Below are 26,922 nucleotides of genomic sequence, written 5' to 3'. Positions count from 1 at the left end.
ATAAGTGAGTAATGAAATGGAGAAAAAAATAATAAAAAAAATTAGAAAAAGTCTTTTAAAAAAGTGAAAAATAAGAGAAGAAAATTCAATCTCAAACTACAGATGAATGATATTTCTGGATCCCTGGAGTTTGTAAGTCAATCATCGAACAGGCACATGGAAAAAATATGTTAGGAAGTGTGTGTATGTCAGTCAGATGATGTTGCATGATGTAAAAAAATAGTTGAGCCACCTTAATTATGAGTTTCTATTTGTTCGTAGTTATGTTAAATGATGGAATCTGCACTGAAACATCGGACACAGCCCGAGTTTACTGAACCCACATGGTGCTTTGTATAGAAACAGAGCTGCTGCTGCTGATGATGATGGTGTTAAAACTCTTATACTGATTTACTGTACATAGATTCTTCCTTTAAGATCAACCATCTTATTATGATGAAATCACCGGATTTCTTCACCAGATTTTTATTTTCTCATCCACGTTTTACTGGCAGTTAGCTAAAAGTGATTAACATAAAGCCTGTACTACAACAGGCTAACCTTTCTAATGGCAAGACCGTGTAATCCACGGGGGGGGGGGGGGGGGGGGGGGGGGGGGTTATTAACAGATTAACACAATCAGAAATTGTCAATTATTAGATTTGTATTTATTTCCCTAGTTGATATTAAACCAACTAACAGTGTTTATTCAGTTAAGAATGAGAAAGTTTCACATCAAAACGTATTTTTACGTGATTCAAACCGTAAGAAATCCCTTAAAATGTCACCTAACTCACTCGTCGGCCCAGTTTGCTCCTTCTAATCTCGCCAGACACGCTGGGAGAAATGAAGCTTTTTCTTTGGCATGTTGAGACTTCTGGCAAAAAAAAAAAGTGCGACTTTGTGTTCGTCAGATCTATACAAAGTGTAATCTAAATGGGTTGATGGGATTTGAACCTCAAGCATGACCAGAAACCGCTTTAAAAAGAAGAAAAGATCCGTTTGGGTTTGCTGATGTAGAGTTTTTTTTATACAGCATGTTAGAGCAACTTCAGCTTCATGTGTACAGAACACTAACTTAACATTTAGGTTTGGTGTGGTGAAATGTTCGGGGGGGGGGGGGGGGGCACATATAGCACGTCCTCACCACTGTAGGGACACACTGCTGGAGGCCGCCATGTCTTTATCTCCTATTTTGAGCCCAAAACGCAGCGTGGCCTCAACCTAACCCGCAGAAACGCGTCCTCGTCGTTGGTCGAGTCAGAAACACAAAGTTACTGTTGTGTGTGATTTGGTGGAGAATGATGGAGTGGACACACCAAATTGTGATGTAACAGCAGCACGTGTTCAGCTCAGCATGGCTCCTCTTCAAAGAGTAAATGAAAACCATTTACTTTGTTGTTGAGTTGATGTAGCAAAGGGGGGGGGGGGGGGGGGGGGGGTTCAGGAAGTTCTGAGTTACTCTTGAATAACACGTAAAAGTAAACGCTTATCGTGTAGATGGGAGGTTTGTGACAGGAAGTCGCTCACAGAGCTTTAAACTTCTGATATTCATAATATCTGCTTCAGTCGGCCAGGAAAAGTTTTTACTGTGTCCTAAAAAGGAAAAAAGTGCTTATTTGACTCGTCGCCAAAGTCGATTTGATTCTGTCCTATATAAGAGGCATTTGACATTTGCCTGGCACAGTTTTGAGAAGTTTTGTTAATTTACAAGTCCTACTTAGGCAAACTCTGAAAAAGAGGGACTTTACGGCTGAATTCCCCTTCTTCTCCTCGTGTGACTTCCTGACCTGGCAAGAAATACCTACATTCCCCCCCCCCCCAATTTAAAACCAGTTCTTGGTGTAATAAGTTCTATCCTCAATATGATGTAATAGACCGCTTTGTATAGATCTGGATAGAAGGTAGAATATTAACCTGTACAGTACAAGAGAGCAAGCGAGAAAAAAGACAAAGAAAATAAAAACTGAGGCGGTTTTGTTCCTTCAATGTGAAGCTGGTACATGGGCACAGATTACTTCAAGAATCCCCCATTTTTTGCCCTCTTTTCCTTTTCTTTTGGTCTTTGTTGCACACTGTTGGAAACACCAGGACCAGCAGCTTCGAGTGTCTCATCGTACCCCATAGCATCAAGATCTCATTTGTTGATTGGACAGGGAGCCATTTAACGTTGGAAGATCATACCAACCGATGTTGAGCCGGGGGTAATTGAGACAATCAGAAGGGATTTCCAGACTAGCGCCCCTCCATCCTCTGTGTGACACCCCAAATGATGAGAAATATCTTTTTTTTAACTTATAGAATAGACCCAAACACAAATAACATCACACTCTCACAAAAAAAACAACCTTATTTACTTTTTTCTTTTGCCTTGTGGCCAAACAAGGCGTTTGTCACCAATTTATTTATTTTTCCACTGGTAATAATCTCAAGGTGATCACAAATTAAATCACACAAAAGGGAGGACTTTCTTTGGTAAAATGTAAATTGACACACACACATTAAACAAAAAAAAAAAAGAAAAGAAACATAAGATGCAAAAGAGCAAACATTTATTCCAGTAGAAAAGTAATAGATGAATATTTGCTGGCGATTATTTTTATAAGAAATAAATGTACATAACGTCTCTGAGAGATGCTGTTTGCTGTATACATGTGCTGAAATCAAAGATCACCCATGTGGGACACTTGGAACAACAGCAAGGTTCAGTATACAAAGTTTCAGTAATGTGCAATACAAAACGGCATGCTGTTTTAAAATGAGGAACTTCATGTACTGTACTATGCAACCGCAAACTGTGTACATCGCTTCATGCTATGGCTTCTCCAACACCCCCCTTTTCCAAGCAGCTTCATCTGGACTTCAGAGGGATTTTTTGTGTTGAATCCTCTTTTTTTTTTCTTCTTTTCTTTCTTTTGTCCTTTTCTGTGGAAGATAATATTTTAAGCGGCTAATGCAGTATTGCATGCATGATATACCATTCTAATTTATTAAAAGGATTGAACGAAGAAGAAAAAAATATGAATTTGGAGGTGATTGTGTTTCAGGCAAAGCTAACAGTGACTTAAATCATTTCCCTTTTCCAAATAAAAGTTGTTCTAAAGTTGTATGCCGTGTTTTGCTTTACTGTAAAGGATTAAATGACCAACACAAAAGTCAAAATTTGGAGGATTTGTAGAAAATTTGCTTTAAATTACTGAGCCGGCGTCATGCCTGGCACCTAGTGCTGAAATACGGGTACTACACCTGTGTGTGCCGGTGAGCCTTGTACTTTTGTTTTAGCTTAAATTGTCGATCATCTGTTTGTATCAGCACATTTTAAAGTATGCCGAATTGGATAGTAGCAAATACTGTTTGAATTGTGTTTTTAACGACTATCAATGACTTACTTTAAAGGCTGAAGAAAAAGAAAAACTGGAATTATTCTCGGTGTCATTTTGTGATGTTTAAAGCGAATTGTTGGGGTTTGTTTGTGACTCAAGGTGTGAAAGTTGGATTAAATATATGCATGTGTCTGGGTGTTGATACTAGTCTAAGATGGACTAAGAGAAATAAATGTTAATTGAAACCCAGACCAACCTCCTTTTAAATGTTGGTGCACTCCGGTCTCGGAGAACGTGATGTTTTAGTGCTTTTCTTATGGCCTCTCTGTTGCTCACACTGGAGAAAATCACTACAGTGTACCAACTTTATGACAACTGTGACATTTTGCAGGGCTAACTTACTCGTAAAATGCCAAATCTTTTAAGGACGCTCGCATATTCAGTTGTGTCGCCATTGACTGAGTGGTAGCGCCCTCTGCTGGTTGTACAGGAGAAGTAGAAGAAGGATCTGTTTAATTAATTGCTTTTCGGCAACATTTTTTAAAAATAGGATAGATAGTTGCACGTTACTGTCTCAGCCTTTCAGTGAAGGCTTTGAAGTTCAGAGGCTGCGGGTTCGAGCCTTATGACTGAATGGTTTTTAGACACTAAAACTTCCTTCCATTGACCTTCCATTCTTGTCAATGGAAGGGAGTCAGAGAAGAAGGAAGGAAGCAGGGTGGGAGGATAGGAGGGAGACTGAATCCTTCCCTTCCCTCCCTCTCTCTTCCTTCAAAGCCTTCGCCCAACAGTCTGAGCTATTTTTCCAGACACCAGAAAGGGTGCTGTCAAGAAAGACGTTTTTTAATCTGACAGCTCAGTTCATGGACAACATGTAATCAGTATTTATTTACATTCAGTCACTCCTAAGTCAAACAAGTATCCGCTGTTATCAGCTCAAATAGCTTTATATTGCGTCCGTTAATAGCATTTTTATTTTGAAAGGCTCTACAGGAAGTGACAGTCATTTATAATATCTAATATTTCATTTTCTGTAGATACCTTTTGTGGACACTAGAGGGCATAAACGTCCTGCTCACAGTATAAAGCCTGAATCTGTAGACTGCAACTGGTTGTCGTCATCATATGAACAAAATTACTTTGTAACAAACAGATTTCCCTCCATTTCAGACACAACGGGACAACAATGCTTTCAGTAAAACATTCAGACTAACGAAGTACAACAATCTTTGTGAAAAGTTTCATCCTTAAAGGTTTTTAACAGGCTTTTAAATGAAAAGTAAACAGATCATTAAAAAGTCTTGGACTGACTGAGCAGCAGAGCCCTCTGCAGGAGATGCAGATTCAACATCTAGTACTGTGTTCTGACTTATAAAATATTAGAGGTGTATGTGTGGGTTCTCTCCGGGTACTCCGGCTTCCTCCCACCGTCCAAAAACATGCATGTTTGGTCGTTTCTAAAATTGTCCTGAGGAGTGAGTGCCAGCGTGGATGGTTGTTTGTCTCGTTTGTCTCTGTGTGGCCCTGGGATGGTGGACTGGCGACCTGACCAGGGTGTACTCCGCCTTGTGCCTGATGACCGCTGGGATAGGCTCCAGCCTCCCTGCGACCCGACCGACGGATTAAGCGGGTGTTACTTGATGTGTTCAAAGCATTAAGGTACATTTGCTCTTCTTCAAGTACTTTAGCTTTCCTCAACAATTTTCACGTTTAAACTTTGCATGTCTTCCATTTCAGAGGAGATCGGTGACTTTTTTTATTGCTCTGCATCTCCTCACAGAAACGCTTGTTTGGGCATCACAGAAAGTTGTTGTGGCCTTCAGAGACTTGTTGCTGCTGTTCAGATGAAGGTAAACTTGGATTAGGAACGTTTTCACTTTTAAATCCTCAGCTAATCAAATTCATGGGCTGGAAAAATTGGTTGAGCTGAGAATGACTTTACACACAGATTTACAGAAAGGTCATATTTATTGTTTTTTAGAAATCACTTTTGTATTTAATTGAAACATTGAATTAAATGACTGGATGTTGTGTGTGAAATATTCAGCTGTGGTTTGTGTAGAAGCAGATTGTTTTCTCACCTGAGCTCCTGTAAAACCTGTTCTTACTGGGAATCCCCTCCACCTCTCCACCAGGGGCGGAGCTCCTGACTAACTCCAGGAAACAGCTCACTGTGTCAGTTTGAAGAGCGATGTCTTCTTCAACATTTTGTACAGTTTGAACAGACTGTAAGTATGAAATCTGTCTTAAGTAACTTGTTTGGAACCTTTAAGCTGTTTGTTTCTGCTCTGTAATGTTTGGGGAACGTGTTCACTTCTTATTTCAGAGGAAACTTTGATCGCTTTTGAGTTTTAAGACAAATCTACATGATTATCAGCTTATTGATGAACTGGAATCAAGCAACTCGATGATCAGCTGATGATGTTTGTTTTCTTCATTAAGAACTGATCTTCATAGAATTAAAGACAGCTCCTCCATTACAGTCAGACACCGCAGCTTCCTGCTGCTTCCTGTGTCACCTTTCAGATTAAAATAACACGAATGTCAGTTAAAATGTGTCTGACTAATCAGTTATGAAGCTGTGTGCAGCTTTGATGGAACATATAATTACTAATATTGTCTAATGATGAAATGAAGTAGATTCAGATGTTCTGTCTACTTTATTGATCAATGTGTGATGTCTTATTCAGCTTTTTCCTTTCCTTTATATGCAAGTAAAAATCTTTCATCTTTGTTTCTTTTTGTTTATTGAATTCAACCAAAAGTTAAAACGTTTCATTCAAGTTTTTATCAGGGACATTTTATTTGTACTTTTAAACACAAGATGGAACCTGCAGACAAAGATGGAACCTTCCCAGGGTAGAAGGTTCTGTTATTAACAGCATATTAGTCCGTTTCTGGTTCAGACATTAAATCAGCTGATCTCCGTCCTGTTTCATGTCAGTAAATGTACGTAATGGTCCATCATCATGAGGTCTGGGTGGTAGCTCCATGACTCCATCTAGTGGACTGATGGAAGTAGAGCAGCTGATCTTTGTAAAGCCCAAATGATGAAAAGGAGGATTTGAGTTGATGTGCAGATGAATGACTTGTGTTTCCTCTGCAGATGAAGGTAGAAAGTGTGTGTGAGCTGATGTGAATTCAGCAGCATGGACCAGTGTGAGGACACTAAAACCACTCTGTGTGGGGAACATGAGAGCCAGAGCAAAGCTCAGAGGTGAGATGAGCATCTCTAACTGTCCATGACTCTTCTCCATGTCAGAGCTCCGGACTCACATCACCAAACCACCTTTATTCACAGGAGCCAATCAGAACCAGAACCTGAACCTGAACCTGAACCTGAACCTGAACCTGAACCTGAACCTGAACCTGAACCTGAACCTGAACCCAGCTGCGTGTCCTTTAAGAGTGACTGTTCAATGGATCCTCCTCTTGACTTCAAATCAGACCAACATCCATCCTTTAAGAGGTGAGCTGAGTGTAGACAGTAACAGTGTCCATGTTGAAGAAGGAAAGAGTCCATGTTGCTCTAGAAGTTCACTGTTCTTTGGTCTGTAGCAGTAAGCAATAATTAATTGATTTATAAAGGGAAATGTTGTTAATGATCATACCTTCACAGATCAAGTGTGAGGGAATTATGAGAAACACCCAACACAACAGAGTAACATAAATCGACATTTATGAGGAGTTCTAAACATAAATCAGTGTCTAAGGGTGGTGTGTGATGAACATTAAAGAACACTGAAAGCAGGAATAAACACTCAGAAAGAAGGAATAGGTGGGAGAACACCATGGAGGTTTACTTTAAGATTATGTGGCCTGAATAGAAATTAAGTAGAGATTAGGGATGGGCATGATTAATCGAGGAATTTATAATTAACCTTTAAGAATTTCGTCGATCGCGTTATTTATTTTATCGATAAAATGCTAGTTGTGTTGCGTAGTGGGAGTCTAGAAGCAGTGCAATAAATGTTAGTGTGTGCCAGCAATTAAACATTTAGTTTAATGACTGGTGGAATGTGAATGGAAAATAGTTCCGCGCGGAGGTACCTGCATCCCAGCAGCATCAGTCCCCTCAGAGCGCGTGTTTTCGGCGGCTGGACTGACGGTCACCAGGCTGCGGTCGCGTCTGACCCCAGAGCATGTTAACATGCTTATCTTTATCAACAAAACACCATCAGACTGGTGCTGAAGTGGTATGTGAGTTGGGCTTACTAGTTATTTTTACGAGGCTTTGTTAAGTAGCCTAATCAGTTTTTAGGTAGGCTATCTCTCACCCTCTTTTAGACTCCGTGCCTTTTGGATAGTTTATGAGTTACATTTTGGCAAAACCTGTCAGACCTAAGTATTGCTATGTTTTTGGTTTAGTTATTGTTTAACGTGATTTTTTAAATTGTTATTATTTTGGAACAAACGAGGGTCAATTGTGTTTAAGAGCGCCGGCTCGCAGCTGCAGGCTTTAGAGCGCCACAGCGCACATCTTCAAGCGTAACCATTGAACGTCAGTTTAACTCCCACAAGAGTTATTCTTCTCCTTATAAAGATCTCATCGAGGAAAACACGTTGTTTTTTGTATTTTCATTGCATTTTGATATATAAAAAGTTAAAAAATGTTTTTTAATTATTAAAAAAAATGTGATGATTAATCGAAACTTGATCGTTAATTCTCCCGACGATCGATTAAGAAAATTTAATCGAATGCCCACCCCTAGTAGAGATACATTTAACTTATAAATTAAAGATCAAAGGAAGATATTATTGGTTTAAAATGAATTAATTATAATTGTTCAGATCTTTGATGTTTTAATCCTTTATTCATATTTTTCAATAATTCGGTCCACCAGATCTGTGATTATACTTTTGGTCTAAAAAAACAACAACTTGAATTTCCTTGAAGGAGTCATCCCAAGGGGTAAATAACGTTGAGTCTAAGTCTGAGTCAAAGTCTTTATTAAAACTATGTTGTTTTTACTGTGGTTGAATTTCAGGAAATTTGTGAGTTTTAATAGAACAAATGATTTCTCTCAGGATCCATCAGAGATCCAAACGTAAACCTGAACCAGAACCCAGCTGTGTGTCCTTTAAGAGTGACTGTTCAATGGATCCTCCTCTTGACTTCAAATCAGACCAACATCCATCCTTTAAGAGGTGAGCTGAGTGTAGATGTTGTAACAGAGTCAGTTTTTAGTCCAACATGTGTTTAATGTGAGCTCAGCTCTGTTTCACATCCATTTCTCCATTGTGCTGGAAATGAACTTTTCTTCAGTCTGTAGCAGTAGATCTTGTGATCTTTTATTGACAACTGCTCATAAATTAGTCAACTGAGTCTGTAATTATATTTTTATCTCACAGTATTTATTAAAACAACTTTTTTTTGTGGTAGAATTTCATGGGAAATATTGACTTTATTCAAACAAATCTTTTTATTTGTTTATCTGCCCCTTGTTTCTGGATTTTCTCTGTTTTAGGGTTCGCCCCTTCAAAATATTTATTTTTTATTTCTTTTTACAGCGTTGTCTGTCTGAAAACAGCTGCTCCTTATCAGTTAAACTAAACGTTGATAGCTAACTTGAGGAACAAATAATTTGCTTCTTCGTACTTCAACTATGTTCAAACATCATTAGCAGAAAAACCTGAAGAACTCGCATCAAGTCAACTATGCAAAAAAGTGTTAGAAATGTATTTTGTTCATGTATTCTTATGATACATTTTAAGATTGGCAGTTCTGACATGATTATAGACTTCCCGTCCAAAAATAAGTCACCACCTGGATTGAACTAAGCAAATCACGTGATCACTGAAATGTTTGGTGACATCGAATCATAAAACGAAAGGAGAACTCACAGCTCTGTTTAATAGTGAAAATAAGAACATTTCCACATGCACAATGAGAAGGAAAACCAAGGGATTGAGATTAAACAGTTGTGTAGCCTGATGAAAATCACTTATCAGTGAGACTGATCAGGAAAAAAGGATTCAGTTTGCAAGGGAGCATAAAGATTTGACTCTGGAGTGATCAAAGGAGGTCATGTGGTCTGATGAGTCCAGATTTACCCAGTTCCAGAGTGATGGGAGCATCAGGATAAAAAGAGAGGTGGATGAAGTGATGCACCCATCATGCCTGGTGCCTACCGTACAAGCCTGTGGGAGCAGTGCTATGATCTGGGGCTGCTGCAGGTGGTCAGGTCGAGGTTCAGCAACGTTATGGGCCCAAAGAATGAGATCAGCTGACTACCTGAATATACTGAACGACCAGGTCAGTCCATCAGTGGATTTTTACTCTTTGGTGGCGTGGGCAAATTCCAAGATGACAATGCCAGGATTCATAGGGCTTATATTGTGAAAGAGTGGTTCAGGGAGCCTGAGACATCATTTTCCCTCATGGGTTGGCCCCCACAGAGTCCAGACTTTAACCCCATGGACAATCTTTGGGATGTGCTGGAGAAGACTTCAGCAGCAGTCCCACTCTCCCATCGTCACGACAAGCTCTTGGTGAAAAATGAATGGAAAAAAATATTGTGACATTTGTCACAATGTGACAATTTGTCTTTCTAACTGGTGATACAGCATTTTGACACCAACACGTGGAGACTTACACTAGTTGTTGGTGATTTTCTGGACACATGTATGACTCAGTTGAAGTGATTCTGGCTTCATTTTGAATTCTTCATTTTGAAATCCACAACCTTTTCTTCTGATGACCTTTTATCACAACACACACTTCTACAGCAAATGGAACTGCAGACATTCTGCATCAGAGGTTTGAATAAGACCTCTTCACCTGTCTGTAGATATAAAGGTTCTAGTACTTGGCACCAAACCTGGAACCCCAACTCTCGTTTGATGGATTTGAACATGTGTGTTTGATGGATGTAGGACTCAGTTTGTAGAACATAGAAATGATCGCTTCTTCTTTTACTTTACAAAAGCAAGGCGGAGGGTTTGTAATCTTTGTTTATTATTTATGTTCATACACATACAATCTGTTATTTAGTTTTATTTCCAGATTTTTAATTTAAATGGTTTAGATTAAATGCAACATGTGACATTTTGAGTTGATCACCTTCTGAGTTTTAAACAGGATTGGGTATTTGCTTGTTCAGATATATTAAGTAAACGTACATCCTGACTGTGTTCTGAGTGCAGTGAAGATTATAATCTATGTTTTTTTAATCAGGAGGAAGCTGGAGAGTGCTGAACCCAGCTGGTTCTCCATGAAGAATCCTCTCATATCTGACAGATATGGATACCAACAGGTAGCAAAGAGGTAAGAAAGATTTTTAAAATCATAACAAAGTGCTCCGTCAGATTCATTTTGAGATTTTTGAGATTCACTAAAATGTAATTCTGGACACTTCGAGACAGTTTTGCAGATTGATCACTGGTGAGCCTTAAACATGTTTCTGTTACCCAAAGGCCTGTTCTGCCTCCCAGTCAGTCCAGAAAATTGTAAAAGATGTGCATCCTTCAGTGTGTTGTTAAAACTCTGAGGTACATATCTCAACAAAGACAGATGGATCAAATTCAATATGGAAGTGTTGGTTTAGAGGGAAATCTTCTTGAACAGTCTGGTTGGGATTGGGTCTAAAATACAAGTTGATGGTTTAGAAGAAGATATTGTTGTTGTTAGAAGACCCCAAAGGGGACTTAGAACAAACTGGAGGGATTATATGTCCCATCTGACCTGGGTACACCTCCAGGATCCCCCAGGACATGCTGGAGAGAGTTGTTGGAGAGAGGGATGAATGGGTTTTACTGCTGGACCTGTTGTGTCCATCACATGTAAGAGATGACAGCATAGTGCTCCTCTACCACAGCAGAATATCATCTAATGCATAAAAAGACTATAGGTTATATTAACAATGGTCCTGTGTAAAGCTAGTGGCATCTTCAAGCTCTGTTTAAAGCAAAAGAAGAAAAACAGGCACATGTTGAATGACTTGTCCACGGCATTAAAAAGGTCAATAAAAGCTGGAGGAACTTCATTAGTCAGGCTGATAAACCAACACAATAAAATGGAAGCTACTGAAGCTCCACTGAAATACAGACAGAAATGATATTTCACTGTTGACAACAACCTTTGACAGAGTTGTAATCAATAATATAACTAATAGGACCTTTACCTTGTGTTTGTCTCTGTGTGGACAGACAGAATGTGAGCTCATTCTTCATGATTCTTCCACAGAGTGGACCAGCAGAGCTCAGAGGTTCCCAGTAGTCAGTCTGCCCAGCAGCATCAAACACAGCTGCACTCCATATTTATGGTCTGTACATGTACAACAACTACTTTTCCATCTATTCTGTTCACAGTCATCTCCATGCTGCACTTTGTAGACCAGTGGCTTGTCAGAGTGTCCAACATGGATCTGATGTTTGACTCCATGAGTTCAGTCGATTGGCTCATTCATATAGTATTCTGTTCCAGCTGCTGGAGGACAACATGGTCACTTTTGTGAAGGAGGAGCTGAGGAAGATCCAGAAGGTTCTGAGTCCAAATTACCCAGAATGCTTAGTGAGTCAGAGGGAGGATGAGGATGAAGAGCAGAGGAGCAGCAGAGAGGCACTAGGGAAGATCACAGTTCACTTCCTGAGGAGAATGAAGCAGGAGGAGCTGGCTGACCGTCTGCAGAGCAGTAAGAGGATTTCTCTAAAGATTTAACCTGCTGGATAAATGACACATTTACTGATGTCTCAACACACAGAACAACAACCTGTTAATTACTAATGTTATTTGTTGTCTTCATTCAGAACTTACTGCTGCTGTTTGTGGACGTAAACTTAAATCTGCTCTGAGGAGGAAGTTCCAGTGTGTGTTTGAGGGGATTCCTAAATCAGGAAACCCAACCCTTCTGAATCAGATCTACACAGAGCTCTACATCACAGAAGGAGGGACTGGAGAGGTCAATGATGAACATGAAATCAGACAGATTGAAACAGCATCCAGGAAAGCAGACAGAGCAGAAACATCCATCAGACAAGAAGACATCTTTAAACTCCCACCTGGAAGATATGAACCAATCAGAACAGTGATGACAAAGGGAGTGGCTGGCATTGGGAAAACAGTCTTAACACAGAAGTTCACTCTGGACTGGGCTGAAGGCAAAGCCAACCAGGACATCCAGTTCCTGTTTCCATTCACTTTCAGAGAGCTGAATGTGCTGAAAGAGAAAAAGTTCAGCTTGGTGGAACTTGTTCATCACTTCTTTACTGAAACCAGAGAAGCAGGAATCTGCAGCTTTGAAGAGTTCCAGGTTGTGTTCATCTTTGACGGTCTGGATGAGTGTCGACTTCCTCTGGACTTCCACAACAAAGAGCCCCTGACTGATGTTACAGAGTCCACCTCAGTGGATGTGCTGCTGACAAACCTCATCAGGGGGAAACTGCTTCCCTCTGCTCGCCTCTGGATAACCACACGACCTGCAGCAGCCAATCAGATCCCTCCTGGCTGTGTTGGCATGGTGACAGAGGTCAGAGGGTTCACTGACCCACAGAAGGAGGAGTACTTCAGGAAGAGATTCAGAAATGAGAAGCAGGCCAGCAGGATCATCTCCCACATCAAGACATCACGAAGCCTCCACATCATGTGCCACATCCCAGTCTTCTGCTGGATCACTGCTACAGTTCTGGAGGATGTGTTGAAAACCAGAGAGGGAGGAAAGCTACCTAAGACCCTGACTGAGATGTACACCCACTTCCTGGTTGTTCAGGCCAAAGTGAAGAAGGTCAAGTATGATGGAGGAGCTGAGACAGATCCACACTGGAGTCCAGAGAGCAGGAAGATGATTGAGTCTCTGGGAAAAATGGCTTTTGAGCAGCTGCAGAAAGGAAACCTGATCTTCTATGAATCAGACCTGACAGAGTGTGGCATCGATATCTCAGCAGCCTCAGTGTACTCAGGAGTGTTCACACAGATCTTTAAAGAGGAGAGAGGGCTGTACCAGGAGAAGGTGTTCTGCTTCATCCATCTGAGTGTTCAGGAGTTTCTGGCTGCTCTTCATGTCCATCTGACCTTTATCAACTCAGGAGTCAACCTGATGGGAGAACAATCACAGTCTCAGGAGTCTAAAACACTAAAAGAGACTCTCCTCTACCAGAGTGCTGTGAACAAGGCCTTACAGAGTCCAAATGGACACCTGGACCTGTTCCTCCGCTTCCTCCTGGGTTTTTCACTGCAGACCAATCAGAGCCTCTTACGAGGCCTGCTGACACAGACAGGAAGTAGCTCACAGACCAATAAGAAAACAGTCGAGTACATCAAGAAGAAGATCAGTAAGAATCTGTCTGCAGAGAGAAGCATCAATCTGTTCCACTGTCTGAATGAACTGAATGATCGTTCTCTGGTGGAGGAGATCCAACGTTACCTGAGTTCAGGAAGTCTCTCCACAGATAAACTGTCTCCTGCTCAGTGGTCAGCTCTGGTCTTCATCTTACTGTCATCAGAAAAAGATCTGCATGTGTTTGACCTGAAGAAATACTCTGATTCAGAAGAGGCTCTTCTGAGGCTGCTGCCAGTGGTCAAAGCCTCCAAAAAAGCTCTGTAAGTACAAACATAGATATATTTCTCTTTAAATACATTGTTTACTTATTAACTGGAGAAAAACAGCAGAATCAGCGTTAAACTCAGTTTCAAATTAACTTATTTATAAAGTTCACAACAAAATATCATCTTACAAGTGATGTGAGATGATACTTAACTGTTATTTATCAATTTTAGAGTTAATTTGTTTGATTGATTAATAAATTAAATCAGTTTATTTGCTCTTCTGTCTCATTAGTAAGTTATCTGGCTTAACTAACTCTTACAATCAATGTGAATTAGACAGATGTAGATTTGGTTTTGCTGTCTGTTTTGTTGTGTTTAAAACATGAGAGACTCTAAAAACTCTATTTAGCTTATTTTATTTTATTTCTATCATTTATTTCCATGGACAAATAAACAGAAACAAACAGGGAAACAGAATTCTTCCACGAATCAAATAATCAAATACGAATGTAGTTTGGTTGATGAATCGATCAAGTTATTTCCTTCCATCTCATTTCCTCCTCAGACTGAGTGGCTGTAACCTCTCAAAGAAAAGTTGTAAAGCTCTGTCCTCAGCTCTCAGCTCCCAATCCTGCAGTCTGACAGAACTGGACCTGAGTAACAACAACCTGCAGGATTCAGGAGTGAAGCAGCTTTCTGCTGGACTGAAGAGTCCAAACTGCAGACTGGAAACACTCGGGTAAGGATTCATAAACTTTTCAGCTGAGAGTTGATAGAATTCTGACTTCCATCAATACCTTCATCAATGAAACAGGTTGATCTGTTGATCTGTTATCACACTGAAACTTCTCTTTGATCCAATCTCCCATCCTGAGCGTGCACGAGGCTGTGGAAAGAAAAAAATCCCTTTTAACAGGAAGAAACCTCCATCAGTCTGAAATGTCTCAACATCTCATAGATTGTGATGTTATTTGTTTCACGTCGTCCTCAGAGGGACCAGTTCCAGTAGTTGATGATTCTCTGACTTTTATTTTGTGCCATCATCAGGTCAACATTTGATGACATTCAGCTTCAGTTTCAGAGCAGTTCTGTCAGAGTTTCTGTGTTGTTTTGTGTGTCTGCAGCCTGTCGGGCTGTCTGATCAAAGAGGAAGGCTCTGTTTCTCTGGCTGGAGCTGTGACCTCCAACCCCTCCCATCTGAGAGAGCTGGACCTGAGCTACAACCATCCAGGAGACTCAGGAGTGAAGCTGCTCATTGCTCAACTGGAAGATCCAAACTGCAAACTGGAAACTCTCATGTATGTCTGTTCGAGTAGGAGGAGCTGGAAACACTTGATCTGCTTTTCACTCAGTCTTTATGAGAAGCTGTGTTCATTAAGTCACTACCCACACAAACTCGGGTTTGTTAGAGGCCTACTTCACATTTTCCTTTTTACTGAGATTTGAACAGTTTAGCCTCACTTAACTTGTCGACTGGAAGCACAGGGAAATAATTAGCTTATCTCCATCTTAACCATCATTGAAGTGTAGTTGTCAGTTCAGACTTTACCAATCCAATATTCATGTGAGCTGTTGTAGAACAAAATGTGTGTGAGAGCCATGTCATGTCCATGTTTGCATGCTGAAAGAGACTGTGCTGCTCTGACCCCCCCCCCACCCCCCCCCCCTTTCAGGGTGGAGCCTGCTGGAGAACGATGGTTGACACCAGGTCTGAGGAAGTGTAAGTGTGTTCTTCATCTGATTCATGACATCAATCCATCTTCACACTGTCACATCACTCATTGACCAAAGTGAACAGATGATAGATCAATAACTGCAGCTGGATTGTGTTTGTTCTCTGCATCAGATTCCTGTCAACTCACCATCGACACAAACACAGTGAACAGAAACCTGAAACTGTCTGACAACAACAGGAAGGTGACGCGGGTGGAGGAGGTTCAGTCATATCCTGATCATCCAGACAGATTTGATGACCGACCTCAGCTGCTGTGTAGAAATGTTCTGACTGGTCGCTGTTACTGGGAGGTCGAGTGGAGAGGACATGTTTATATGTCAGTGAGTTACAGAGGAATCAGCAGGAGAGGAGACAGAGACTGTGGGCTTGGATGTAATGATCAGTCCTGGAGTCTGAGCTGCTCTGATGGAGGTTACTCTGTCTGGCACAATAACAGACAAACAACCATTTCCTCCTCCTCCTCCTCCTCTGTCTCTAACAGAGCAGCAGTGTATGTGGACCATCCTGCTGGCACTCTGTCCTTCTACAGAGTCTCCTCTGACACACTGATCCACCTCCACACCTTCAACAACACATTCACTGAAGAACCTCTGCATCCTGGATTTGGGTTCGGGTCCTGGTTATCTGGTTCCTCAGTGTCTCTGTGTTGAGTATAAAGAGTTTCCTCCTGTCAGATAATCACTGTTGAACAGATAGTTCAGTCTGTACACGTCTGTTTCTTTCACTCAGAAACACCTTTCCAGATTTGTGGATTCAGTCAATTTTTGTTTGAAACTCTTCTCAATGATTCCTTGGAAACTTCTTCCTCTTCCAGTCCTTTAGAGATGGAAGCTGTCATTCTTCCAGGATGTTGTTTTTCTGCGTGTTTCCAGTCAAAGCTTCCCATTGAATATCAGTATGTTGTGTTTCTCTGCAGCTCACTTCAACTGAGACCATTAGGTTCATGTCAGCTGCAGTTAGTTTGCTGCACATGTGACAAACTGTGGTATCAGAGAGGAATCCCTGAGCTGCTATCAGCCAAGATGAATTTCCAACCTGCTGACAGATCTTCACTGATTCTGCTCCAATGAGCAAGAGTTTGGTGAACAGCCAGAGTTCATCCTGATGTTTCTTCAGATTCACTTCCTGTTAGATGATGAAATGACAACTGGACTGGAACTAGTTTCCGATGGCAGAATGTTGCTAAATGTTGTTGTTGAACGCTCACAAAGGGGACTGAAATTATCCTTCACAAACAATATTTGAACTTAACAGTCCACAACATCTGCTTTGGACTGAAAGTTCCAAACGTTGAATGTCTCAGCCGGTTTTCCTCACTGCTGTTGTTTGGATCCAGATGTTGCAGAGACTCTTCCTCTTTCTCTCAGTACATGCTTGTATTTGTGAACGCTGGTGTGAAAATGAGCTTTTTTGAAGTGGTAGATGAATTTGGGGATGTCCTCCAGACAGATGGACAACATTTGACATATCTTTAAAATGAGTAGCTGGCTAAGTTTTCCATGTTACTTTCTTCTGTGATGCTTTCATGTTCAGAGGGAAGAGTTGGAAAATATTTACTGTTGTGTGAAATGTATAGATTGCTCTGATCACATGATTTAAAGTGAAAAGATGTGGACATTACAGGGTTTTCATACATTTACATGCTTTAGTTGTCTGTTTGTGTACACACGTAGACAGTAATTATATATAAAGTAAATGTAATGCAGAACTAAATAAAATCGAACGTTTAGTGATTTCTATTGTTAGTCAATTCTGAATAAAATGCGTGTTTAACTGTGTTGCTGGATATCCAAGCAGCTATAATGTTGGAGTAAAAAAAATACATCCAACAAGGAACAGAATGTGAAATAAAGTGGCAGATCAATCTACGTGCGACACAGTCAACATGTTTGTGCAATCTGCATGTTTGTTGCATCTTTATTGCTGCGATCAGGAGTGAAAGTCACGGGGGCGCACTGCGGAGACACGAACGATGACGTGTTTTTCGGCCGCTCCTCGGGAATGTGCTTATGATATAGTTTTAATATCATTCGAAGTTTGTCAACTGTCTCCACATTCAAGGTGATTGAATGTTTTATAACAGACCTGCATTTTGAGAGTCGGAACCACATTATTGTGGTGCGAAGAATGAGTCAACGAAGTCCGGACAGAACAGGCCGCAACACCAGCCCTCGGAGCCCGCGTCACCTGAGGCGCTAATGAAGAGATGCTACGTATCATTAAAGTAATGATGGACAAACAACGAACTGATATTGTGGCAAAATTCGAGTCAATCATGTTGGAGCTGGTTAAGAAGAAGGTCGCGACTGCTCTGAAACTGCTGCCAGAAATAGTTTTCCTGCAAAGATTTACCACATTTCAATGTTCGTACTACTGACTTTGATGGTGTAGTTACAGCTTATAACCACCAGGGGGAAGTATAGAGACAGATGCAGAGAGATCGTCAAGCTAGCAGCTACGCAATTAGATATCACCTCCGGTGAAGATATAAAAATAAAAGCCTCCAAAATAATTGTAAACGATTTTTTAAATCCTATATTTATGTTTGTAATATAACAACGTATTTTTCTTTAAAAATTTACAATTTTTTGTATATAAGATATTCCAAGTCCACATGTTTGATGTTGGTTGTTTTGTTTTTACTTGGAGTTATCATTTATAAGACATGAATATGAAACTAGTTTTCCTTTTCCTGCCTCAGCTCATGTCCCACACTCCAGATACCTTCAGATCCACAAGGACAGCTTGCCTTCCCCGAAGACATTTTTTAAATCTCCCAATCTCCCAACAGCTCCCAATGTCCCAGTTTCAAAGAGTTGATCCCCAAAAGAAAAGGGGCCAAGGGGGGAATTGGGAAAGGACCCAAATCTGTTTTTGTATCTGTAGTTAGCTAATCAAATAAGGCTAAAAATACACGTGTAAAAAGGTCAAATCCATGTGAGAAAATCCAGGTGTGCCCACTTGAGCCACTACTGGGGAAGTTGTGTGATTGCTCAAAAGGGGGAATACAAACAGGGTCCATTTGGCTTTAGAAAATAAATGAGGAAACACAGAAAAAAAAAAGGGGGGGGGGGTATTTTGAGCGTCTGAATACCCCCCCCCCAATGTATATGGTAATAAGAGCCCTGCATCAAACTCATAAGGCAACATGGATAACCCAGTATGTCTATTTCACAGCCTGTTTATCGCCACACACAAAGGTTGGTTGGGTGATGCAAAGTGGAACTATTAAAGGGGAACGCCGGTATTTTTAAACCTGGACCTTATTTCTGGAACTTTAAAGTTCTGCACAGATACTCAGAGAGAGTAGCTCAGGATGATGGTTATGATGGGACAGCAGACATTACTGTCCCACACTCCAGCCCACTTGGTGGCAACAATCCACCTTTAAGCTGGTTTTCCAGCTGCCAGTGAACCTGTTCTTGGTACAATCTGGATCCCTCCTCTATAAATGTGATTGGAATCTTCCACTTCCTGTCTGTCAGTCTGGAGTTTCACCTGCAGATGGATGGATGATGATGATAGATCGATAGACAGACAGACAGATAGATAGATAGATAGATAGATAGATAGATGGGAACATATGGATCAAACGTTGGGTAACTGCACTTCGATCTCACTCAGAAACAGTGACTTTGAATCTATAAAGACATCAAACTGACTGAATGAGGAGCTGAAATTATATATCTGAGTATATCTGGAGCTGAAAGAGGCTTCTGCTTTGGTCCTTTGTTTGCTGAACAACTTGCTGAAAATGTTGGCTTTAGCTTGTTCAGAGTGGTTAAAGTTCCTCGTGTCACTGATCCAGCTCAGCATCCTGTTGACCACAGGCTTGAGATCTGTGTGAGTGCAGGGATTGTCCATCGGTCTCGACTGTTATCAGTCAGTATCAGATCAATCTCTTTGGAAGGAAACCTTTTGTGCTTATTCAATCATACGAAGATTTTATTTGTCCACATTACTTCTAACTGGGACACTTATTTACTTTCCCTCACGTGAGACGATGTGTTTATACTTTACATGCAACCGTTCAGCTAAACTGAGCAAAATATTCACCATCGATACAGATGAACTTTTCATTTTAGCCATCGGACACGTGTCAGAGTCACCTCCATCTATATTGAGTCCAAATGTTGGCAACGTAGCAGCTGAATGACCGAAGGAGTGAATGAGCCCACAGGAGTGGAAATGTGTCCAACTCCCCATCAAAGGCTGAAGGTGGAGAAGTCTCCTGCATGAGAGCTGAAACGCCATCGAGAAGGCGGAGAAGTCTCCTGCATGAGAGCTGAAACGCCATCGAGAAGGCGGAGAAGTCTCCTGCATGAGAGCTGAAACGCCATCGAGAAGGTGGAGAAGTCTCCTGCATGAGAGCTGAAACGCCATCGAGAAGGCGGAGAAGTCTCCTGCATGAGAGCTGAAACGCCATCGAGAAGGCGGAGAAGTCTCCTGCATGAGAGCTGAAACGCCATCGAGAAGGTGGAGAAGTCTCCTGCATGAGAGCTGAAACGCCATCGAGAAGGCGGAGAAGTCTCCTGCATGAGAGCTGAAACGCCATCGAGAAGGCGGAGAAGTCTCCTGCATGAGAGCTGAAACGCCATTGAGAAGGTGGAGAAGTCTCCTGCATGAGAGCTGAAACGCCATCGAGAAGGTGGAGAAGTCTCCTGCATGAGAGCTGAAACGCCATCGAGAAGGTGGAGAAGTCTCCTGCATGAGAGCTGAAACGCCATCGAGAAGGTGGAGAAGTCTCCTGCATGAGAGCTGAAACGCCATTGAGAAGGTGGAGAAGTCTCCTGCATGAGAGCTGAAACGCCATCGAGAAGGCGGAGAAGTCTGGTTGACTTCTCTTCAGACATTGAGGACGACCATGAGGTGGACGACTGAGGACAAACTCCTCCTTTTGGCTTCTGTCCTGCAGAGGTCAGGTGTCCCTTTTCTTTTTGGGATCAGCCAGTAATGATCATGTCGTCCTTCTGCTGCATCGAGGACCAAAGCTGCCATCATCAAAATAACATAAATTAATCATTAATTATGTGTTTTTCCATTTATCTACCAGTTTATTCTTTACTTACTTTATATTTGTCCACCTTTATTTTTATTTATCTATTAATTTCCACATGTATTAATTAATTTATTTTCCACATTATTACTTTTCTTCGCTCTTTTCCCCTCAGGTGTGTGGGAATAAGGTGGGCGTTACTAACCGTTTTAACATGTCTTTTCCTGAGTGTTCAGTTGCTGCATCGTTACCCTGAGACGACATTCAGAATAAATACAGAGAACTCTTCACCTCCTCTTCATCATCAGATACTTTAGCAAAGGAAAGGCAGAGTCCTTATGACTGAGAGCCCTCCTGTAACTTTGTCAAAGCACCAAGAATGAAAGAAAGAGTGAAATGCTCTCAGAAAGAAGTTTGCTTCAGCAGCTCAGGCTGTCAGCAGAAGGCTTTAAGTCTGAAAGGGATTTTCTGAAGGCTGAAGTGTGCTCAAGAAGCAGCTCAGCTGTGAACTCACATAGTGCAAGCTGTTAGAGATCAGCTTGAGATGGTAGAGGGACCGAGATCAAGTCTTTACCAGGTTCCATTTTGAAGGACAAAACTCCAAAAAAAGAGACAAAAGCTTCAAGAAAGACAAAACTTCTGTCAGGAAGAACAACTCCAGCTGTTAGAGATCAGCTTGGGAAGGCAGAGGGACCCAGTTCAAGTCTTTACCAGGTTCCACTCAAGCATCTCTTCAACTTCTAAACCAACAACTCAACTGAAGAGATAAAAGCTTCTGGCCGGAGGAAGCTGCAGAGTGGATGATTAGCTCAGGCTGCTGCATAAATGTTTCTGGTTTGAAGGATGCTGGTTCAATGCCCACAGTCAAAGCAGCATCTGCTTATTGTATTAGACTATTCTAATGAGTCTAAACGAGTTTTTATGAGACAGAAAATGACTGATTCCACCCTCTGAAGTGTGACGGAGTAGCTCAGGATAATGGGACGCTGCCTGGGGTTGGACTCATCATGGGTTCAGTTCCCTCAGGTTCTCTGTGGGCTGCCAGCTTTCGTTCTTTAAGGAATATAATCATCATTTCTTACAGAGACCAACAGATAATAAAACACTGAGCTGCTGTTTGGGAGAGTTGGGCATCAAAGCTCCAGCTGTGGCTGCTGTTAGGGGGAGGATTTCAGCTTTGGAGACTGACTTAATGAGTTTTACAGTCCAAAACCTGGATGAAGATTTAAAAGCGCTCCGAGAACATCTCTCAATGCCCAGAGGGCTTGGCGGCATGATGGTAGATGTCAGAGACAGTGAGCTGTTGCTGGAGAAGACCTGGTTTGAGTCCAGGAGCTGTCAGAGAAGAATAACAGTAGGCAGAGAAGAGAGGGGGGGAGAAGAAGATAGAGATTAGACGGTTAAGAGAGAAAGGTAGAGATAGACCTGGTTTGAGTCCAGGAGCTGTCAGAGAAGAATAACAGTGGGCAGAGAAGAGAGGGGGGGAGAAGAAGATAGAGATTAGACAGTTAAGAGAGAGAGAGAGAGAGAAAGGTAGAGATAGACCTGGTTTGAGTCCAGGAGCTGTCAGAGAAGAATAACAGTGGGCAGAGAAGAGAGGGGGGGAGAAGAAGATAGAGATTAGACAGTTAAGAGAGAGAGAAAGGTAGAGATAGACCTGGTTTGAGTCCAGGAGCTGTCAGAGAAGAATAACAGTGGGCAGAGAAGAGGGGGGGGGAGAAGAAGATAGAGATTAGACAGTTAAGAGAGAGAGAGAGAGAAAGGTAGAGATAGACCTGGTTTGAGTCCAGGAGCTGTCAGAGAAGAATAACAGTGGGCAGAGAAGAGAGGGGGGGAGAAGAAGATAGAGATTAGACAGTTGAGAGAGAGAAAGGTAGAGATAGACCTGGTTTGAGTCCAGGAGCTGTCAGAGAAGAATAACAGTGGGCAGAGAAGAGGGGGGGGGAGAAGAAGATAGAGATTAGACAGTTAAGAGAGAGAGAGAGAGAAAGGTAGAGATAGACCTGGTTTGAGTCCAGGAGCTGTCAGAGAAGAATAACAGTGGGCAGAGAAGAGAGGGGGGGAGAAGAAGATAGAGATTAGACAGTTAAGAGAGAGAGAGAGAGAGAAAGGTAGAGATAGACCTGGTTTGAGTCCAGGAACTGTCAGAGAAGAATAACAGTGGGCAGAGAGGAGAAGAGGGGGGAGGAGAGGCTGAGATAGAGATAGTTAGAGGGGCAGGAAGAAGAGGAGTGGTTAGAGAGAGGGAGAGAGAGAACAAGAAGATGCTGGTGAAGAAGAGAAGAAGACAGAGAGGGGGCCAAGTGGCCCCCCGAAGTTCCCAGAGGTAAAAGCAGGGGGTTATGCTAAATTTTATATGTAATTTTATATGAGAATGAATTACAAACATTCAACTGCAATCCTTAAAAATAAAAACAAAAACTAAAACTGCCTGTTGAGATGCGCTTGGTTTCCTCTTTTTCTCTGGTCCTCTTCTTCTTCTCTGGTCCTCGTCTTCTTCTTCTTCTTCTTCAGTCCTCCTTGGTCCTCTTCTTGATGAGCGTCCAGGAGTCAATTTATGTATGAATCAATGTATGTAATGTTAGTGCATGCTTGAAATTAATTTACAACCAATTATAAATACAACCCATTTATTATTTTTCTTCTTGTTCCTCCTCTTCTTCTTCTTCTTGTTCCTCCTCTTCTTCTTGCTCTTGTTCTTGTTCCTCCTCTTCTTCTTCCACCTCCTCTTCTTCTTCACCACTTCCACAGTGGCACAGGCAGGATTCAAACCGGGGACTTCTGCACAGGCAGCTCACGGTCAGCAACATCTCCATTACACCACCGAGTCCCCTCACCATTGACAATGATCTGGGCGCTTTTAAAGTCTTCATTCTAGGTGTTGGCCTGTAAAATTCACTGAATCTCAGTTTAAACTCTCCACCTAACAGCAGCCACAGCGGGAGCCTTTGCAGCTGTGGGCTTTGATCCCAACTCTTCCAAACAGCAGCTCAGCATTTTATCAGCCTGAGCTATCTGCCCTTTAACACTCTCACACAAACCTCACTTTGGTTGTTGGTCTCTGTAAGAAATTATGATTATATTCCTTAAAGAATGAAAGCTGGCAGCCCACAGAGAACCTGAGGGAATTGAACCCATGATGAGTCCAACCCCAGGCAGGGTCCCATTATCCTGAGCTACTCCGTCACACTTCAGAGGGTGGAATCAGTCATTTTCTGTCTCATAAAAACTCGTTTAGACTCATTAGAATAGTCTAATACAATAAGCAGATGCTGCTTTGACTGTGGGCATTGAACCAGCATCCTCCAAACCAGAAACATTTATGCAGCAGCCTGAGCTAATCATCCACTCTGCAGCTTCCTCCATCCAGAAGCTTTTATCTCTTCAGTTGAGTTGTTGGTTTAGAAGTTGAAGAGATGCTTGAGTGGAACCTGGTAAAGACTTGAACTGGGTCCCTCTGCCTTCCCAAGCTGATCTCTAACAGCTGGAGTTCTTCTTCCTGACAGATGTTTTGTCTTTCTCGAAGCTTTTGTCTCTTTTTTTGGAGTTTTGTCCTTCAAAATGGAACCTGGTAAAGACTTGAACTCGGTCCCTCTGCCTTCCCAAGCTGATCTCTAACAGCTGGAGTTCTTCTTCCTGACAGATGTTTTGTCTTTCTCGAAGCTTTTGTCTATTTTTTTGGAGTTTTGTCCTTCAAAATGGAACCTGGTAAAGACTTGAACTCGGTCCCTCTGCTGTCCCAAGCTGATCTCTAAGAACTGGAGTTGTTCTTCCTGACTGAAGGTTAGTCTTTCTTGAAGCTTTTGTCTCTTTTTTTGGAGTTTTGTCCTTCAAAATGGAACCTGGTAAAGACTTGAACTCGGTCCCTCCGCCGTCCCAAGCTGATCTCTAAGAACTGGAGTTGTTCTTCCTGACAGAAGGTTAGTCTTTCTTGAAGGTTTTGTCTATTTTTGTGAGTTTTGTCCTTCAAAATGGAACCTGGTAAAGACTTGAACTCGGTCCCTCTGCCGTCCCAAGCTGATATCTAACAGCTGGAGTTGTACTTCCTGACAGAAGTTTTGTCCTTCTTGAAGCTTTTGTCTCTTTATTTGGAGTTTTGTCCTTCAAAATGGAACCTGGTAAAGACTTGAACTCGGTCCCTCTGCCGTCCCAAGCTGATCTCTAACAGCTGGAGTTGTTCTTCCTGATAGAAGCTTTCGTCTTTCTCGAAGCTTTTGTCTCTTTTTTTTTAGTTTTGTCCTTCAAAATGGAACCTGGTAAAGACTTGAACTCGGTCCCTCTGCCGTCCCAAGCTAATCTTTAACAGCTGGAGTTGTTCTTCCTGATAGAACCTTTTGTTTTTCTCGAAGCTTTTGTCTCTTTTTTTTTTAGTTTTGTCCTTCAAAATGGAACCTGGTAAAGACTTGAACTCGGTCCCTCTGCCGTCCCAAGCCGATATCTAACAGCTGGAGTTGTACTTCCTGACAGAAGTTTTGTCTTTCTTGAAGCTTTTGTCTCTTTATTTGGAGTTTTGTCCTTCAAAATGGAACCTGGTAAAGACTTGAACTCGGTCCCTCTGCCGTCCCAAGCTGATATCTAACAGCTGGAGTTGTACTTCCTGACAGAAGTTTTGTCCTTCTTGAAGCTTTTGTCTCTTTATTTGGAGTTTTGTCCTTCAAAATGGAACCTGGTAAAGACTTGAACTCGGTCCCTCTGCCGTCCCAAGCTGATCTCTAACAGCTGGAGTTGTTCTTCCTGATAGAAGCTTTTGTCTTTCTCGAAGCTTTTGTCTCTTTTTTTTTAGTTTTGTCCTTCAAAATGGAACCTGGTAAAGACTTGAACTCTGTCCCTCTGCCGTCCCAAGCTGATCTCTAACAGCTGGAGTTGTTCTTCCTGATAGAAGCTTTTGTCTTTCTCGAAGCTTTTGTCTCTTTTTTTTTAGTTTTGTCCTTCAAAATGGAACCTGGTAAAGACTTGAACTCTGTCCCTCTGCCGTCCCAAGCCGATATCTAACAGCTGGAGTTGTACTTCCTGACAGAAGTTTTGTCTTTCTTGAAGCTTTTGTCTCTTTATTTGGAGTTTTGTCCTTCAAAATGGAACCTGGTAAAGACTTGAACTCGGTCCCTCTGCCGTCCCAAGCTGATCTCTAACAGCTTGCACGATGTGAGCTGACAGGTGAGCATCTTCTTGAGCACACTTCAGCCTTCAGAAAATTCCTTTCAGACTCAAATCCTTATGCTGACAGCCTGAGCTGCTGAAGCAAACTTCTTTCTGAGAGCATTTCCCTCATTCATTCTTGGTGCTTTGACAAAGTTACAGGAGGGCTCTCAGTCATAAGGACTCTGCCTTTGGTTTCCTAAAGTATCTGCACCTTGTGAAGATTTGAACCTGAAAACTCTGCAACACCAAGCTTCTTTCTAGCATCCTGGACTATCTGGTCTAAGAGGACTCTTTAATTTGAGAGTTAAGCATGGAAATGTTTTAGTCACAAGCTTTGACACCAAATCTCCAAACAGCTAACAGCAAAGTAGACACAACACTGAGTCTAATACGGGTACAACATTTGTAGAGTTAACATGAGCATTGGTAGGTCTGCTGTCTTCCATCATAAAACCTAATTTCATAAAGATTTACCACATTTCAATGTTCGTACTACTGACTTTGATGTAGTTACAGCTTATAACCACCAGAGGGAAGTATAGAGACAGATGCAGAGAGATCATCAAGCTAGCAGCTACGCAATTAGATATCACCTCCGCTGAGGATATAAAAATAAAAGCCTCCAAAATAATTGTAAACGCTTTTTTTAATCCTATATTTATGTTTGTAATATAACAACGTATTTTTCTTAAGAAATTTACTATTTTTTGTATATAAGATATTCCAAGTCCACATATTTGATGTTGGTTGTTTTGTTTTTATTTGGAGTTATCATTTAGAAGACATGAATATGAAACTAGTTTTCCTTTTCCTGCCTCAGCTCATGTCCCACACTCCAGATACCTTCAGATCCACAAGGACAGCTTGCCTTCCCCGAAGACACTTTTTAAATCTCCTAATCTCCCAACAGCTCCCAATGTCCCAGTTTCAAAGAGTTGATCCCCAAAAGAAAAGGGGCCAAGGGGGGAATTGGGAAAAGACCCAAATCTGTTTTTGTATCTGTATTTAGCTAATCAAATAAGGCAGAAAATACACGTGTAAAAAGGTCAAATCCCCCATGGGAAAATCCAGGTGTGCCCACCTGAGTGAATACTGGGAAAGTTGTGTGATTGTTCAAAAGGGTGAATACAAACAGGGTCCATTTGGTTTAGAAAATAAATTAGGAAACACACAAAAGGCCCACCTGGCACCCATTAGAGCCCTGCATCAAACTCATGGGCAGCCTGTTTATCCCTGTTTGAATCCCATTCCTACTTATCTTTACCTC

At 41.6% G+C, this 26,922-nt stretch overlaps 1 protein-coding gene across 1 annotated transcript; it reads left to right on the top strand.

Moving 5' to 3' along the window:
* Positions 1-5,442: 5,442 nt before the first annotated feature.
* Positions 5,443-17,369, top strand: LOC140316559 (protein NLRC3-like). Its single transcript, XM_072394475.1, has 11 exons — positions 5,443-5,530; positions 6,409-6,519; positions 6,604-6,771; positions 8,331-8,450; positions 11,488-11,566; positions 11,728-11,935; positions 12,051-13,839; positions 14,351-14,524; positions 14,910-15,083; positions 15,459-15,505; positions 15,632-17,369. The coding sequence occupies exons 2-11, from the start codon at positions 6,452-6,454 to the stop codon at positions 16,168-16,170; spliced, it is 3,366 nt and encodes a 1,121-aa protein (XP_072250576.1). The 5' UTR covers positions 5,443-5,530; positions 6,409-6,451; the 3' UTR covers positions 16,171-17,369.
* Positions 17,370-26,922: the final 9,553 nt, after the last annotated feature.

Source organism: Leuresthes tenuis, unplaced genomic scaffold, assembly GCF_036924035.1.
Source record: "Leuresthes tenuis unplaced genomic scaffold, fLeuTen1.0.hap1 SCAF_1, whole genome shotgun sequence".
NCBI classification, from domain to species: domain Eukaryota; kingdom Metazoa; phylum Chordata; class Actinopteri; order Atheriniformes; family Atherinopsidae; genus Leuresthes; species Leuresthes tenuis.
This window is presented reverse-complemented; position numbering and strand designations above follow the sequence as displayed.